The 17,635-nt window shown below is 37.3% G+C and overlaps 1 protein-coding gene across 2 annotated transcripts in view; it reads left to right on the top strand.

Annotated features, from left to right (window-relative positions):
• LOC127848375 (myosin heavy chain, striated muscle-like) overlaps positions 1-16,893 on the top strand; it is a 56,991-nt gene extending 40,098 nt beyond the window's left edge. The window contains exons 2-24 of one of the 2 annotated variants that reach the window (XM_052380798.1): positions 1,016-1,083; positions 2,559-2,622; positions 3,403-3,501; positions 5,085-5,188; positions 5,559-5,697; positions 5,815-6,083; positions 6,424-6,594; positions 6,811-6,990; positions 7,348-7,468; positions 7,886-8,165; positions 8,284-9,025; positions 9,525-9,716; positions 9,821-9,966; positions 10,088-10,489; positions 10,605-10,683; positions 10,919-11,164; positions 11,332-11,878; positions 11,998-12,238; positions 12,491-13,184; positions 13,627-13,827; positions 14,230-14,388; positions 15,247-15,301; positions 16,053-16,893. In XM_052380798.1, coding sequence (XP_052236758.1) covers positions 3,495-3,501; positions 5,085-5,188; positions 5,559-5,697; positions 5,815-6,083; positions 6,424-6,594; positions 6,811-6,990; positions 7,348-7,468; positions 7,886-8,165; positions 8,284-9,025; positions 9,525-9,716; positions 9,821-9,966; positions 10,088-10,489; positions 10,605-10,683; positions 10,919-11,164; positions 11,332-11,878; positions 11,998-12,238; positions 12,491-13,184; positions 13,627-13,827; positions 14,230-14,388; positions 15,247-15,282 — 4,956 coding nt within the window. In that variant the 5' untranslated portion in view covers positions 1,016-1,083; positions 2,559-2,622; positions 3,403-3,494 and the 3' untranslated portion in view covers positions 15,283-15,301; positions 16,053-16,893. The remainder of the gene's footprint in view (positions 1-1,015; positions 1,084-2,558; positions 2,623-3,402; positions 3,502-5,084; positions 5,189-5,558; positions 5,698-5,814; positions 6,084-6,423; positions 6,595-6,810; positions 6,991-7,347; positions 7,469-7,885; positions 8,166-8,283; positions 9,026-9,524; positions 9,717-9,820; positions 9,967-10,087; positions 10,490-10,604; positions 10,684-10,918; positions 11,165-11,331; positions 11,879-11,997; positions 12,239-12,490; positions 13,185-13,626; positions 13,828-14,229; positions 14,389-15,246; positions 15,302-16,052) is intronic. The other variant, XM_052380799.1, reaches the window with a different exon arrangement.
• Positions 16,894-17,635: the final 742 nt, after the last annotated feature.

Genomic DNA, 17,635 nt, shown 5'->3' with positions numbered 1-17,635 from the left:
AACTCCTCGAGATTCGTAAGTGTCACGTGTTGTCTTGATATGAATTGGCCCTTCCCTTACCACTACCTAACAACACTCCGATAAACCATTTAAAATATTGGGTATTGTAATAAAATTCTCGCATATATGAAATGGCATATACTTATATTTGAAAATTATATTCAATTTATGACACAAAATATGGTTGTTATATTAAGGGGAGTTGTAAAAAATACTTTAACGAACATTTTTATTTAATTTGAACTAGTGCCAATAAATATATTATTCGACAAAAATTGAATACATCAAATTTGAACTTTTATATTGATATTTTATAATTATTCAGAATGGTCTGAAAAATGTCAAGCGATTGGGACTTGCATTTATTCTGATGCAATATTGCTATACTAGGCATAATTATTACATATGGTTTAATGAAATAACCGTCGTGTGTTCCATTCCTAGCAAACTGCGTGCCCTACCAAGAGTGATCCAAACCTTTTTCAGATCCTCCAAAACATGGCTGTTCTGTTATTTGGTTTACCTGGTCCCCATTGAAAACCTCCTTTCGCCCGTCTTGTTTTAATACCAGAACCAATCACGTTTGAAATATTGTAATTTTCAACTCTAACCACCCCTTGTTGTGTTGCAAAGCATCCTGAATATCAGATGCGCACTTTGATGACTAATTAAACACATCACTATCACACATTAAGTCGTAATTTATCATCCGGTGAGTAAATATTGATAAATTAAAATATGCTATGAATGTAAACACTAAAATATTTTAATACATGATAGATACGGTAACACTATTGCCGATTTATTTAAAAACATATTTGTATGCTTGGTTTCGGGATTTAATACAGCCATATTACGTTTGGCTTAAAATAATGTTAATTAATCTTTTTATAGTTATTCTATCATTAGACTTATCAAGTTAAGCGTGTTTGATCGGACGATGCTTTGTAACATGAATAGTAATTGAACCAGAATGTGACCTTGTCTAACCACACACCCAACCTGTTACTTCTAGCATATCGCTGCTCGAATCTTCGAGTGTGGTGATTGCAAGTGATTCCATCTTGAACTTTAGTCGGTAATGTAAGTATGATCACGTAGATAGAGGCTATTTGATGATTTCGGTAGATCATCGATTTTAATGCATGAGTGATCGTCGAAATTAATATTTAAATGAGTGGCGCAGTCACGATTTAGAATATGTATTTTCACGAGTCAATACAAATCGATAATCTACGCAAATCACCCGTTTTTAAATGCTTCGTCAAACGTTTATTTTCATATACAAATAATTCAGGAGAAGGGGTAAATTCGCTGTTATAATAACATACTGACTTAAATAATGATTTATTTCAGAGTAAGTCATTAAAACATTTCGATAATTTTATTTGGTTCAAACAGTAAATTATCACTATTATTTGTTGATTAACAGCCGAAAAGAGTTAAAATAACAACCCTCCTCCATGGTACGGTCGTTCTCATTAACATATGCTGTATTACGTTGGATAAGACACTCTTTTAACTTTATTATGTGTTTGGCTTGCTTCTCTCTCAACACTAACGTGCGCACATCTACATTTAATTGTTATATCGAATGCTATCGTCTGTCTTAATAATATATTCTTTGAAGATTTCGTAGCGATATAGACATGCATAATATTTTGTTCGCTTGTGTTAGTCACTAACTAAGTTGATACACGTAATAATGAACATTTTTTTTTAATTTACTTGTTTAAACAATGATAGTGTACATTTTGTAATTTACTTGTTTTAACAATGTTATGCTTTTTCTGCTATTAATATCTTTTCTATGTAACTTATGACTGTCAAACTTCAAAGCGTTCTAGCATAATCAAAATGACATATATTGGCTAGTAAACCCTGCCGTGGAAGAGATAGCAGAAAAAATATAACAACTGCATACTTGTTTTAACAATGAACATGTCACTAAAGTGAAGACGCACCAAATGAGAATTCTTTCATTTGTATTATGCAAATCCGTCTTCTTTCGTATTGCCAGCTTTTATATTATTGAGTTTTGTACAAAACTATTCATATCAAAATGAAAGGAAAAAAAACACATCCATTTCCAGTGTACCATGGAGCAGATAAAATGCATACACTTAAATAAGAAAACATAAACATCTATTAAAGTACTATAAATTATTGATTATTATTGTAGATGCAAATTATCATTTCCAATATTTACTTTTTCAGACATAGAACAAATAATACATTTATTTATATAACTTTATATAAATCCTTAGACCCAAGGGTCTTGTGTTTAGTAATTTATCCGAAACGTTTTAGTTTTCTTTTGTATCAATATAGGATGAAACGGTAAACATCAAATTCGTGTATACGGGTTAACAGCTTTTGTTTCGATTGGCAGTTCCGAAACAATAGAACACACTGGCAATACACTTAAGTCTGTAATGAAACATATACCATTTTTAATAGTTAACAATTGTCTGAGAATTGACAGCCTTTTTCAAAATCAGAAATTAACGATTGTCAATTAGTGAAAGTCAAGTAAAACATGGGCATGGTATTTTCAGGGTAAATTTATCCGTATCCACTTCGGACCTTCGGGCAAGATCGCCGGTGCTGACATTGAGCATTGTGAGTTACCAAAATATATAGTGTGTGTAAACATAAAATTATATAAAAGTAAAATATAAAATATATTAGTTTGTTCTGTAATGAACTATAATGTGATGTAATATAATAAAATATATTACTGCAATATACACGCTATATAACAGCTAATATTATAATGTTCAAGTAGATAGATTGAACAATAAAATGTATTTGTTTGAAAAAAAATGTAATGTTATTAAGATGCATAAAATTGTTTTCTTATTTATTTGGTATCCTTTAGATTGGCATTCGTAGTGGCAGCCAAACAAGATTTGAACGATTAGTAATTGAATAAATTTGCCCTGATAAAATTGAAAAAAAATGTGCTTACACTTTCTTATATTCGGATTATTTAAAACAAAGTTAAGAAAAGTAAAAATTCTTATAGGCAAATAAGATTGTCAATAAGGTAAACATTTACAAAAGAGAACGTTGCCCCACTACAAACAAGAAATGAATTAATGCCATTCATATATTTTATTTCTGTTGTTTACGTCTTTCTTACGAGACCAGTGTACATTTTACAGACCTCCTGGAAAAGTCACGCTTGACTTACCAACAGTCGGCAGAGAGAAACTATCACATTTTCTATCAGATGCTCACCAATGTCTTCCCCAAGTACCATGGTAAAACACTCCCGGTTTTGTCCTGAGTGCTCCGTACCGTCGGCACGCTAAAGAATAGCCCCCGTGGCGATGTCTTTAGACACGGCGGTACGGCAACGTGTTGTTTGTATTGTACGTAAATCCCCTTTGTTTTAAGACTTGCTGGAAAAGTCCAGAGTAACCTACCAGCAGCCAGCTGAACGCAATTACCACATTTTCTACCAGATATTGACACCCGTTTTCCCAAAAATGCACGGTAAATTGTCATACTAATACTATTGTGCAGTAACATTTAGTAAATCAGTATGAAACTACACGAATGTTGTTTCATTGATATAGAATAGATGTTTGTGAATTCCTACAGTTATTGTCCCCTACCGGTGAAACCGGGGGGACTTATGGTTTGCGCTCTGTCTGTCAGTCTGTCAATCAGTCTGTCACACTTTTCTGGATCCTGCAATAACTTTAAAAGTTCTTCATATTTTTCCATGAAACTTTAAACATGGATAGATGGAGATTATGCACGTCATTTCATTTCGTCCCTACGTCAAGAATTTTGGTTGCTATGGTAACAAATATTAAAATATATATAAAAAATATATAAATCTGACAATTGTGGAGTTTCACTGGTAGGGGACCATATTGCTTGGCAATCTCTTGTTTTTTATTATGTTTCTTTTTTAACTAACCATGGTGTAAATTGCAAAAAGTAAATCGAGTGCATGATGCCTATTGCTGGCGATGGCGTTCTCTTAAGTGGTTACAAAACTAAATTAAGATGTTTCGTGCAATCACAATTTAATTTCGGTTTTAAGTATTTGACGGCCGAAATTGTTAGATGATAAGTAAGATTGTCTGAATGGTACTTTGAGTTTTTTGGTCATTCTGTGCACACAACAAATTAACCCTTTACCACATAGATACTTATTTTTAGGCATTTGTTGTCACTTAGAAAGTTAAACTTAAGTTAAGACCTTTCATACTAACTTCAATTTTAAAGGCTTCATTTTCAACCCGTAGTTACTAATGAGCAACAAACAGCATAAAATCTGAACAGACTGCGAGTTACTCGCAAGCTGTATTGGTTTTATGCTGGTTGCAAAAGCCATTTTAACTTTTCTTCTTATGGGGGAAGGGTCTTGAAGTCTTGCGAGGATCATACCTGTAGAAGTAATTTGGTGATTAAGCTTAATGGAAGTGTACATTGTCCTTAAAAAGTATCACGTTTGATTTTCCGCTAGTTGCAATCATTTTGCTGAAGTTATTATCTATCAGGTTATGTATCAAACGCGCGAATAAGTAAATAAGTTGAAATTGACTCTTACGTAACATGTTCTTGTATTCGATCTGGTACAATAGATGGATATGATCTTTCTTTGATTTGGTAAAACAAGCAATTGAACAAAACACTGAACAAATTAATCAAATTAGCCTAAACAGCTTTACGATTTATTGCCGTACTTTATTTCCAGTTGTTGAAATGTTTATTGAACATGCTTATGCAACTCTTAAACACAAGGTTCCAAATGTTCTTTTTTATGCCGTACATGAATCAGTATAAAGACCCCATGGGCACATATTTCAATTCGACGCATCAGAAGTACATAGTTGAGTTGTCACCGTTTGTAACTTTTTTATAACAACATCACTATGTGCATAATATACGTAAAGCGTTTAATTTAATAAAATTCTGTCAAAGTTTTCATTTATCGATTTTTGCACACTCCAATGTTCATGGTCATTCCTAAACATGTGGAACCCCTATTCGGCAAGATCTCATAATATGATTCGTTCAAAAGACCGTTTCTAACTTAATTGATATGTTGTTCTCACATATAGAAATGTGTCTGGTCCAGCCGGATCCGGGTCTCTACTCCTTCATCAACCAGGGTGTGCTTACGGTCGACGGTATCGATGACGTCGCGGAAATGAAAATCACTGACGTAAGAAGTCTGGATTTCACTTTTTTTCAGAAACAATTATCACATTAACCCATTTATGCCTAGCGTCTAGAAAAAAAGGCCTTGGCAAACAGCGTAGACCCAGATGAGACGCCGCATGATGCTGCGTCTCATCAGGGTCTGCGCTGTTTGCTTAAATTTCTCTAATATCTAAATATAGAAATAAATATACTGGACATCCCTAATTTTGGAACTAAATTGATGCAAGTTAGAAGGATGGGAGAGTCCACTAGGCTTAAATGGGTTAAACATATTAACGCGTTCTTCTGATGGTTAATGTGATAGATCGATGGTGAGTTGTAGCAATATACGATTATATTTGCTTAACGCTATTGTGCAATTTTTTGTTCAGGATGCGTTCGACGTCCTTGGTTTTACCCAGGACGAAAAGAACAGCCTCTACAAGTGCACCGCCGCCATCTTGCACTTCGGTGAGATGAAGTGGAAACAGAACCCCAGAGAGGAACAGGCCGAGGCCGACGGAACCTCTGGTAGGTGACTTCCGGCTCATAATATATGTCTAACTTATGCTTTATACCAAACTGTTTACAAACAAATAACAAATAAATAACAGCCGTCCACTGTTTTCTTTTTTTTTTGCATTTTAGAGGCCGAAAAGGTTGCTTTCCTTCTGGGCGTCAACAGCGGTGACTTGCTCAAGGGTCTTCTGAAACCTAAGATCAAGGTCGGTACCGAGTTCGTCACACAAGGCAGAAACAAAGATCAGGTGACCTACTCAATCAGCGCCCTGGCCAAGGCTGTGTTCGACCGCATGTTCACCTGGCTCGTGAAGAGAGTCAATCTGACCCTTGACACCAAAGCCAAGAGAAACTTCTACATCGGTGTGCTCGATATTGCCGGTTTCGAAATCTTCGACGTAAGTGACAATAATGTCCACCAAGATCACAAAACTTGCTATGATCACTTTGTACTGAGTTGCATAGGCACTTTGTCATATGTCTAAAAATACGAACTGTTGAGAGTGAAGTGCCTGAAACTTCTGTTGTATCATTTATCTTACACACATATGGCGCGTGTTTGTTTAAATTACATAGATTTACCATTAAGTAAAAACGTCTATCCAAATATGTTGTATAAAATTATGTCATTATACTACGTTTTGTAGTTATACTTACAATTTTTAAATTATGAAAGATTATTAAAAGTATTGTTATAGCAAAAAAACATATATGGTATTCTTATTTTACACGTTGCAGTTCAACAGCTTTGAGCAGCTGTGCATCAACTACACGAACGAGCGTCTACAGCAGTTCTTCAACCATCACATGTTCGTCCTCGAGCAGGAGGAATACAAGAAGGAAGGCATCCAGTGGGAATTCATTGACTTCGGTATGGACCTGCAGGCCTGTATCGAACTCATCGAAAAGGTAAGCTGGCAATCAACTTACAATCCGACTCATTTGTGCAGATACTCTTTGTTTTAATAATGATTTAGACCCGTTCAATATATATATAATTTTATATAATATTTGATATTTTCTAACGTCATAAGTGTTCATGTCACCTCAAGTATGCGTTTTGGTAAATATTTAACCAACTTACCTTTGTACATTTTTACATCAGTTCTTTGATTTTCGTTCTAGCCCATGGGTATCTTGTCCATTCTTGAGGAAGAATGCATGTTCCCGAAGGCCTCCGACAAGACGTTCGAGGAAAAATTAATGACAAACCATCTCGGCAAATCGAAGGCATTCGGCAAGGTCAACAAGTCACGCAAGGGGGGTGGCAATGCTCATTTCGAGCTGGGTCACTACGCCGGAGCCGTAAGTATATGTACTTTAATGCCCATATTTATATGAGCTCAAAACGTTTTTTCATAAAAATGTTTCTGTTTAATATACACACGAAGCATATAATCGCGATTTTGATAGTGTTATTTAATTGTATTCAAGAAATGTAATTATACGAATTATAACATTATAAAACTTTACCGCTTACTACAAGTTATGATTCATTTCTAAAAGGTTCTGTACAATTTATCACCCTGGTTTGAAAAGAACATTGCTCTTTTCCATGAGATCTAGTTTTTGTTCTAGCCATGACTATATTAATTTTTGTATCAATAGATCTAATTATTTTTGTTTAACCACTAAATGCCAGATACGATTCCTTTCGTAAAGGTGCCGTACAATATCTCGAACTGGCTTGAGAAGAATAAGGACCCTCTCAACGAGACCGTTGTTGGTATTCTGAGCGAATCTAAGGAACCTCTCGTTGGTCAGCTCTTCGAACTGCCTAAGGGTACGACCAAGTTGTTATAGGTTTCTTCTCCTTGTGGTTATACTTGCTGTTTGTGACACCCTTAATATATTTTGTTTCCCAATATTAGTAAATGCATTATCATGAAACCCAATCTTCCTATATTTTACAGTCGACTTAGTGTCAACACAATTATTGCTATTGTCTGTTTCCTTAGCTAAACTAAATTTTGATAAAAGAAACGCGATTATTGGAATAATATTAAAACATATTTTACTTCAAAGTTAAAAATCTCGTTAACGGTTTTTCCATTAATAATACATTTCATATTGATCAGTACCAAAAAAATAAATCATTATAAAGTAGCAAAAATCAACATGGTGGTTGTCGAAAAAAAGGCAATTTGTCAATAAGCTCAACAAAGACACATACCGGTACTCGTATTTAATGTTCATTTAGAGCCCGAAGGTGGTGGCGGTGGCAAGAAGAAGGGAAAGTCCTCTGCTTTCCAGACTATCTCTGCTCTTCACAGAGAATCCCTAAACAAGCTCATGAAAAACTTATACAACACCCACCCTCACTTCGTGCGTTGCATCATCCCCAACGAGGTGAAGACTCCTGGATTGATCGATGCCGCTCTTGTTCTCAACCAGCTCCAGTGCAACGGTGTACTTGAGGGTATCCGTATCTGCAGAAAGGGATTCCCAAGCAGGGTCCTCTACGCTGAGTTCAAACAGAGGTACATAAAAATTTACCCCAAATCATACTGAACATCCTTATTATACAGAGCGCGCATTTTTGTTTTTCAGTGTATTTAGTTTAATGTTTCTTTATTAAATGGTATGTTTCTCTTTCAGATATTCAATTTTGGCTCCAAACGCTATCCCGTCAGGCTTCGTTGATGGTAAGGTTGTGACTGAGAAGATTTTAACCGCCATTCAAATTGATCCGAACGAGTACAAGATCGGTAACACAAAGGTTTTCTTCAAGGCCGGTGTTCTGGGTAACCTTGAAGATATACGTGACGAGCGCCTTTCCAAAACCGTGTCGTTGTTCCAGGCCTGGATCAGAGGTTATCTGATGCGTAAACAGTATAAGAGACTCAACGATCAGAGGACTGCATTGTCCATGATCCAGAGGAATATCAGGAAATGGATGGTGCTCAAGAACTGGCAATGGTGGAAACTGTACACCAAGGTCAAGCCTCTTCTCAACGCTGCCCGCGCTGAAGATGAAATCAAAAAGATGGAAGAAGCGTTTGCGAAGACAAAGGAAGAATTGGCTAAGATTGAAAAAATCAAGAAAGAACTCGAAGAGAGATGTGTTGTTCTGCAAAGAGAAAAGGATGACGCTTTGCTTCAGCTATCAGCTGAAGGGGACACTCTGGGTGAAATGGAAGAAAAGATTGAAAACCTTATACAGCAAAAGGTAGATTACGAAGCTCAAATCAAGGAGATGGAAGAAAGACTGTTGGACGAAGAAGACGCCGCTGCCCATCTTGACGCAGTCAAAAAAGACCTCGAAACAAAGCAAGCTGTAATGAAAGAACAAATCGAAGGACTCGAAGCAACTCTTAAAAAGGCTGAGCATGACAAACAGGTACCGACATACATAATAAAATCGAACAGTTTCGGTAGTTCTGTCTGTTTTTAAATGACTTTTTTGTTTAAATATTCCATCTTTGTGAAACCAGTCCTTTGTTTTTCTTCGGCAATTAGTATTTTCATTAAAGATTACCAAATTGAAGTTAGTACATAATCGTTTGGCAATTACGTAACAACAAATTATATTGGACGAGTTATTGTTGCAATAGAAACCAGCGGGACATATGTTTTTACAAAATATTTTACAAATCAATACATTGTCTGTTTTATATCTAATAATAATAGTTACGTTCTAATAAACGAACAATATTGAAACAATTTATAAATTATAACGACTTACATGTTTCAACTTAACCATTTTGAAAGTGTGATACACATGTTTTAAGTTGTCAAATTAAATTTCAATACCAAAAAATAAGAAAATATCGGGTCATTATGGCCTCTTGTTAATGTTAATAGACAACTAAAAAATACAGTTGCTGTTTTTGTTTTAGACTAAGGATGCACAAATAAAGACACTTGAAGGCGAGATGGCTCAGCAAGATGAGCAGATCGGAAAACTAAACAAGGACAAGAAAAACCTTGAAGACACCGTTAAGAAAACCCAAGATTCACTGAAGGCCGAAGAGGAAAAAGTAAACAATCTGAACAAGCTCAAGCAAAAACTTGAAGCAACCCTTGATGAGGTAACTTGTTTGTGAATGTGTATTTGTACGTTAGCCAAATGATTCGCCATTTAAGTTATATTATTTTATAAAGTTTGCTTCAAATGTGTGTAAATTTATTACAGATGGAAGGCAATCTTGAGCGTGAGAAGAAGGTTCGTGCAGATGTAGAGAAGGCTAAAAAGAAGCTCGAAGCCGACCTGAAGGCAACACAGGAAAGTGTTGAGGAGTTAGAACGTGTCAAGGCTGAAATGGACGGAAACATTAAAAAGTGAGACTAATAAACATAATACATTTTTTCAATTGAACAATGTATTTTCTCCTTATACTTTGGAATTTCTCGTCATGTAATTTTTTAAAGATCCTATATGCTTAATGTGTGTATTTTATAGGAAGGATCAAGATATCAAGAACCTCAGCCAGAAATTGGAAGAAGAGCAAGGTCTTGTTGCCCAGCTCCAGAAAAAGATCCGAGAACTTCATGCTCGCATTGAAGAACTAGAAGAAGAATTAGAAGCCGAAAGGGCAAATCGGTCAAAGATTGAAAAGCAGAAAAATGATATTGCCCGCGAGCTTGATGATCTTGCCGAAGCTCTCGATGAACAGGGTGGTCAGACAGCAGCACAGGTGGAACTCAACAAGAAGCGAGAGGCAGAATTGCAGAAACTGCGTCGCGATCTGGAAGAACAGAGCATGCAGAATGAGTCTACGATCGCCGGTCTCCGCAAAAAGGCCCAGGATGCCACCAATGAGATGGCCGACCAGATCGACCAGCTGCAGAAGGTCAAACAAAAGTAAGACACTCGTATATACTCGTTCAGCCCAATATAATTCGTATTGTTGTTGTTTACAAATTATTATGGTATACTTTACAACGAATCAAAATGTGTTTAATCTTTCTGTCAACAGAGTAGAAAAGGAGAAGGCTCAACTGAAGAACGATATTGCCGACCTTCAAGATCAGCTTGCAAATTCATCTAAGAAAGGAGTAAGCTCTTTTACCAGAATTTGTAACTAAATATAAATACGTTGGCAGTACTAATCGTTTTAATTGTTGTTCTTTATCGCAAATTTAGATGTGTATCGTTTGTCATAGAATTAATTACCTTATACGATGTCTATGATTAATTCTGAAACTTATATTTGAATTGTGTAGATCATTGTAACACATTTTAGGTGGAGAATATCGCATAGTTTACATGCTCTTCTTCTGCGTTTTTAAGGGAATGTCTGAGAAGATGAGCAAGCAGGTTGAGGCTCAAATTGCAGATCTAAACGCTCAACTGGAGGAGAGTCTGCGCACAATCAATGACCTGAATGCAGCTAAGGCCAAGCTACAGTCGGATAATGCTGAACTAGCACGTAAGGTGGAGGACTCCGAAGGCAGGGTTAACCAACTGAACAGAGAACGTGCAAACCTTCTGTCTCAGCTTGACGAGACAAAACGCAGCCTTGAAGAAGAAACTAGGGTATACACGTTTGGAATTAAAAACACATAATACATTGTTCTTTATAAATACAGCAATATACCTTTACGGGTATAAACTGGAAGTATAGTATGATAAGCGGTGTTGTAAATTATGTCGTTATATTCTTGTTAAAAAATATCTAAAGCATCAAGTTAATTTCTGTGCAGGCACGCCAGAAGTTGGCAAATGAGCTGAGAAACCTTCAGGCTGAGCTGGACGCCCTCCGCGAACAGCTCGAGGAAGAAACCGATGCTAAGGCTGACCTGCAGAGGCAGCTGTCTAGAGCCAACGCTGAGGCCCAGAGCTGGCGCGCTAAGTATGAAAACGAGGGCATGGCGCGTGCCGATGAACTTGAGGAGACAAGGCGTAAACTCGCTGCTAAACTGTCAGAGCTGGAGGCGGCTCTTGATGCTGCTAACAACAAGGCGAACACTCTTGAAAAGACAAGGAACCGTTTACAGATGGAGTTGGAAGATGCCGTTATCAGCGCTGACAAAGCCAATTCCAACGCAAATGCTCTGGAGAAGAGAAACAGATCGTTTGACAAGACCGTTGCTGAATGGCAACAAAAGGTGAAGGCCATTCAGTCTGAGTTTGAAAACTCACAGAAAGAATCTCGTAGCTACTCTGCAGAGCTCTTCCGAACAAAGACACAATATGAGGAGCTACAGTCTACTGTCGATTCTCTGAGAAGGGAAAATGGAAACTTGTCAGGTATGTTCGAATTCCTTTATTAACACCTTGTGTTAGTAAATGCGTACATGTAAGTTAGTTCAATGATGGTTGGATTTTAATTGCACACAAATTTATTCACGAACGAACACTCTTTTTAGCTGAAATCCATGATTTGACCGAGCAACTCAGCGACGGCTCAAAAAGCGTGCATGAGATCGACAAGATCCGCCGCCGCCTTGAGATGGAGAAACAGGAACTGCAGACCGCATTGGAAGAGGCAGAATCCACTCTGGAGCAGGAAGAGGCGAAGGTAGCACGCGCTCAGCTTGACATCAGCGCTGTCCGCTCGGACATCGATAGACGCATCGCCGAGAAAGAAGAGGAATTCGAAAACACTCGGTACTTAAAATAAAATATCGATTGAAACATACTAATTTCACAACGATTATTGTGTTTATTTTATGGATGGCAACGAATTTTCCGATGTTCGAACATCCAATAATGATTAGTATTTGAATATATTATTTCTATTCGCATAGCTGTTTTTTTATAAACATTCTTTTTGCCTTGAAGCTATTTTCTTTTATCACATTCTTTTTGTGTTTCCAAAAGTTTTCGGGATTTCATTTTTTTATCTGATGATTTTTGCAGACGAAACAGTGCACGCGCTATTGAGTCAATGCAGGCATCCCTAGAAGCAGAAAGCAAAGCCAAGGCTGAGGCTCAGAGAGTTCGTAAGAAGTTGGAATCTGACATTAATGAACTTGAAGCTGCCCTCGACGTTTCTAACCGCAGTAGAGCCGACATGGAAAAGAATGCTAAGCGCTTCCAGGATACGTTGAGAGAGCTGCAAGCCGTTATCGATGATGAACGCCGCAAGACTACAGAAGCCTTTGAGGCTGCACAGATAGCTGAACGTCGAGTCAACGTCATCCAAGTTGAATGCGAAGAGGTGCGCAACGCTCTTGAGAGTGCTGAAAGGGCAAGAAAAGCCGCTGAAGGCGAACTTTTGGATGCTGGCGATCGTGTCAACGAGCTGTCATCCCAGCTTCAGGGTTCAGCAAGCCAGAAGAGGAAGCTGGAAGCCGATATTAGCGCAATGAGTGCCGACCTTGAAGAAATGAGCAACGAGGTGCGCCGCGCTGACGATCAGTGCAAGAAGCTCTCTCTTGACATGAATCGCCTGGTTGACGAGCTGAGGTCTGAAAAGGATCACTCTTCACAGCTGCAGAAGATCCAAAAATCACTCGAGCTTCAGCTCAAGGACGTCACGCTCCGATGCGATGAAGCCGAGGCTAAAGCTCTTAAGGGAGGAAGAGCCCAGATTTCCAAACTGGAGTCCAGGGTGAGTATGGTCCTGCAACTGAACAGTATTTTTACTTATAAAACGTGTCATTGAAATATGTTCAAAGTGTGATTAAATAGCATTAAGTAATTACACGTAAATTGCAAATAAAACACAAACTTTAAGTATATATCTTGAATACAAATTATTTGAATATTTGATATGTACACGAAAAGTAATTTTATGATTAAAGTGTTTTTTTAATAAGCTTCTTTATTGCAGAGGACAAATTACGTAATTTTATTTTAAAATACATTAAAAACCATCATTATCTGAAGTAATTCCAAAAAAAACAACACATGGAAACCATTATAATGTTAAGTAGAATGTAATTATATATTCAAAAATATATACAATCATAATAATGTCCACTGTTTAATAAACATAGCAGTCTTTATGATACAAGCGGTTAGTAGATATTTTACTCGAGTCATGTATTCAGGTCACGGAGCTTGAGACCGAGCTGGATAGCGAGCAGAGGCGCCACGCTGAGACTCAGAAGAACGCCCGCAAGGCCGATCGCCGTCTGAAGGAGCTCGCCTTCCAGGTGGACGAGGACAGGAAGAACCAGGAGCGCCTTCAGGAGCTGATTGACAAACTCCAGAACAAGATCAAGACCTACAAGCGCATGGCAGAGGAAGCCGTAAGTAGCCTTGATATCATATGAATAGATTGGTTCAGAACATGTTTAATGCGTATATGCTTGAATATTTACGCTGTATAGAAAATATTTTAAAGTCATTTACGGAAAAATCTGTATTCAGTTAAAGCTAGAAGAAACGTGCAATATAAAACTTGTTCGTGCATTTTTAGTGTAACTTTGTCAGCGTTATAAAACCTGTCCGAACTAATATTTTCTTCAAACGCAACACTCGAAATCCATCATATTCAAGTTCGTGATATTAGTGGAAAAATAAAACGAATTTTGATTAATAATCATTTCTTAGTTTCTTTGTTATACCAACTTGAGTCCCTCATTTGTCGCAAACACAATACGCTCCCGACAAAGTACTCAATCTAAATATGCGATATCCGGCGGTTACAGGAGGAGGTCGCCGCCATCAACCTGGCCAAATACCGGAAGGTCGCCGACGAGCTTGAGGGCGCCGAGGAGCGGGCCGACTCCGCCGAGAACACGCTGCAGAAGGCGCGTCTGGCGAACCGCAGCATGTCCACCAGCGCCACCACCAGCTCCAGCACCGTGGTACGTGACGTCAATACAGCCTTTTTGCCTGAAAACCTGGCGTAATGCAAGTTTGTTAAGTGTTGTCCCATATAAGCCCGTGTAGTCCGCTCAGGCTTCTAAGGGACTACACTTACCGCTTGTGTGGATTTTTGTTCGTGTAAAGACAGTCTCTTCGAACAAAAAATCGACTTCAGGCGAAACGTGTCGTCCCTTATAAGCATGTGTAGACTGCACATGCTTATCTGGGACATGACACTTTCCGTATATGCATAACGTTAGCCAGAACCTGGCTTAATTTACAAACTCCTTTCACAGGTTTTCTCACCGAGTTATCGTTAGCCACTGTATTCACAAGTCTAAGCATTGTGTTGGACATTCTTGACTTGTTTTCATGTATATTTTTCGGTCGAAATGCTTTTTTAATATAGGAAACAGTTACATAATTTAAATCATTTAATAACCATAACACTAATATTTAAATTATTTAAATAACATATCATAACGATGTGTGAAATTGCGGCATTAATGTGATTCGTTTATGCTCGCAACCAGTTAAATATCTGCGCGGAAGATGGTAAAAAGTAGGCGTCCTCAGTCATTTTAAAATGGTAGACGCGTTTTCATATTGCTTTTAAATTCAGTTTTCTCTTTCAATATATTTGTATGCACCAGAAAGTAAGTCAATGTCAAACTGGAATGATACTTCAGAAACATGAAGATCTGGAGAAAACATAATATAACTGCCAAATATAATAAAATGTGCACAGAGGTTCTTTTTGTTTGAAATGCAATGTAATGTGTATTTATACCATGCTCATTCATGGTTCTAGATGTTCATTTTTACAATGTTTTAAATAATAAGTGTGATTATTTCAGGTGCGCAAGAAGACAGTCGTCTCTTCGGAGGCTTAAATCGCAAACACTGACGACGGTATGTTTATTAATCACTTCGTTCTCTATATAATCATGGCATTAAAGACACTTCTCGTCTTCTATATACTCGTGACGATTTAAGACACTTTGTCCTCTACATAATCATGTCGATTAAAGACACTTTGCCTCTATATAATCTCTTGAAGATCATTGACACTTCGTCCTTTATATTATCATGAATATTAGAGACCCCTTGTCTTTTCTAACATTATGAAGATTATAGACACTGTGCCATCGATGAAGATTTAACATACATCGTCATCTATGTTATCATGTCGATTAAAGACACTGTGCCATCGATGAAGATTTAACATACATCGTCATCTATGTAATCATGTCGATTAAAGACACTTCATCCTTTATATAATCGTAACGATACAAGGCAGCCCGTCCTCTGAAAGACTCATCATCCCCTATATAATCATGTCGATTAAAGACACTTCATCCTTTATGTAATCGTAACGATACCAGACAGCCCGTCCTCTAAAAGACTCCTCATCCCCTATATAATCATGGCGATTAAAGACACATACGTGTGTACGTAAAACATGTTGCTTTTTTGCAAAATACATGAATGAATATGTAAAAACACGCACACAACATAATTTATAAGCCTACAACTAGGCATAATTTCAAACGATTAAAGTGTATACCACCCTATAGTCGATAATTATTGTTTACACTACACTAACTAGGCACCCGATTTTCAGATATAAAAGTAATCAAATTGAACGAATGTCTGCTTTCAGGTGTGTGTAGCGACCCCCGCCCCTCTTACTTCCGGTCTCTATTTACCCCCAGCCGTTGTGGAGGATTTTTACGGCACGTGTGGAGGTCGTTCATTGCAGTGAGGTCACAGCCAATTCATCTTGACATCGTCTTCCGCAAAAAAAACTTTTGATATTTATCAATCTACGTGTGATTTTATTTTGCTATTTTCTCGTAAGCTTGGAGACATTCAGACCTGAAGACCCCGAGACAGTGTCCATGACAACCGGCTTTGTATTGGCCGCTTAAAAACGCGAGACACTACAGTATAGTTAATGAGGATGTGCCAAGACTCAACTAAAAACGGCGGACGATGCGACGTCGCTTCTCATTGGACACGCGTTTCTGGGATATAGCACGTGACAATTAGTATGCCACATGACAATCTTTTACACCACGTTAACATTTATTTTTGATCTGAAAGTGTTTTCAATTTGTGCGAAGTTTGAAATGACATTCGTCAAGAAAATATTAACATCAGTTGAGATTATAACGCAATATAGCGTAACATGTTTGTTCAGGTCAAACCATTACTGAATGTGTAACCATTGTACATGTTATGGCCTCCGCACTGCTTACATTAGGTATTGTCCCGGTATACCTAATGCAGGCCCGTGTATGAGACCTCAACGGCTGTTACTGTACTAGTTTATGTATTTATTTAAATATTATTATATATTTACGGAAGCCATTTTGACTGCATACATACGGTAGCAAATGTTTTAACGTTTTGATTGCTGTTGTTTTTGTGTCAAGTATGGGTTTTCTCTTTAACAAATTATTCGATTGTTTAACCCTTAATAAAGTCGAGAAGTAGATTTATATGTGTGTTCGTTCGATATTTAAACATTTTTCCTTGTTCTTTATCAAGGTATTCTTACATTTTCGTTTGGAAAAAATCAGTCTATTGTGCTTATGATCGCGATCAGTTGAGAACGTTATGATTCAATACTGGTAGAAATGTGTTCAAACTGGTTCATTGCAAAGTAATGCTAGCTAATTGCAGCGTCAGCTCGATTGAATAAAACTGCAGGGTAATTTTATCATTTGAAGCCGCATTTATTCGATGTTTTAATATAAACCAAATTGTTGGTGGCGACACCTGTTAATATACGTTGAGATAAAAAAAATACACAGGCCCTCTTAAAAGAGTGGTTTTGCTCATATTATATCGCCAAAAGTGTGTGTTTTACTGATGCAATAAGAGTGCAAGATGGCGATTCCGGCAAAATACGTTGAAATAAATGTTTGAAATCAATCAGTTTCTCTTGGAAAAGTGGGGTTGCTGATATAATATATCTAATACACATAGCAACGATGTGACGTAGCGAGCTGGCCATTATTTGTATCTGGCGGGAAAAACGATCATATGATCATATCGGCCATGTTCCATTTATTCATATCTGAAAAGGTTCAGATCTCGTGGCTCCAACAAAATAAAATGGCATCCAAAAATCATTGTAAGCCAACGTTGATAAATAAAATTAAGCCATAAATCATCGAAATAATAAAAGGTTATGGTATTTAAACATTACATACATTTGAGATGATGAAAATATTATTT

Source organism: Dreissena polymorpha, chromosome 10, assembly GCF_020536995.1.
Source record: "Dreissena polymorpha isolate Duluth1 chromosome 10, UMN_Dpol_1.0, whole genome shotgun sequence".
In the NCBI taxonomy this organism is placed as follows: domain Eukaryota; kingdom Metazoa; phylum Mollusca; class Bivalvia; order Myida; family Dreissenidae; genus Dreissena; species Dreissena polymorpha.
Note: the sequence above shows the minus strand (reverse complement) of the source record. Positions and strands in the feature narration are given on the sequence as shown.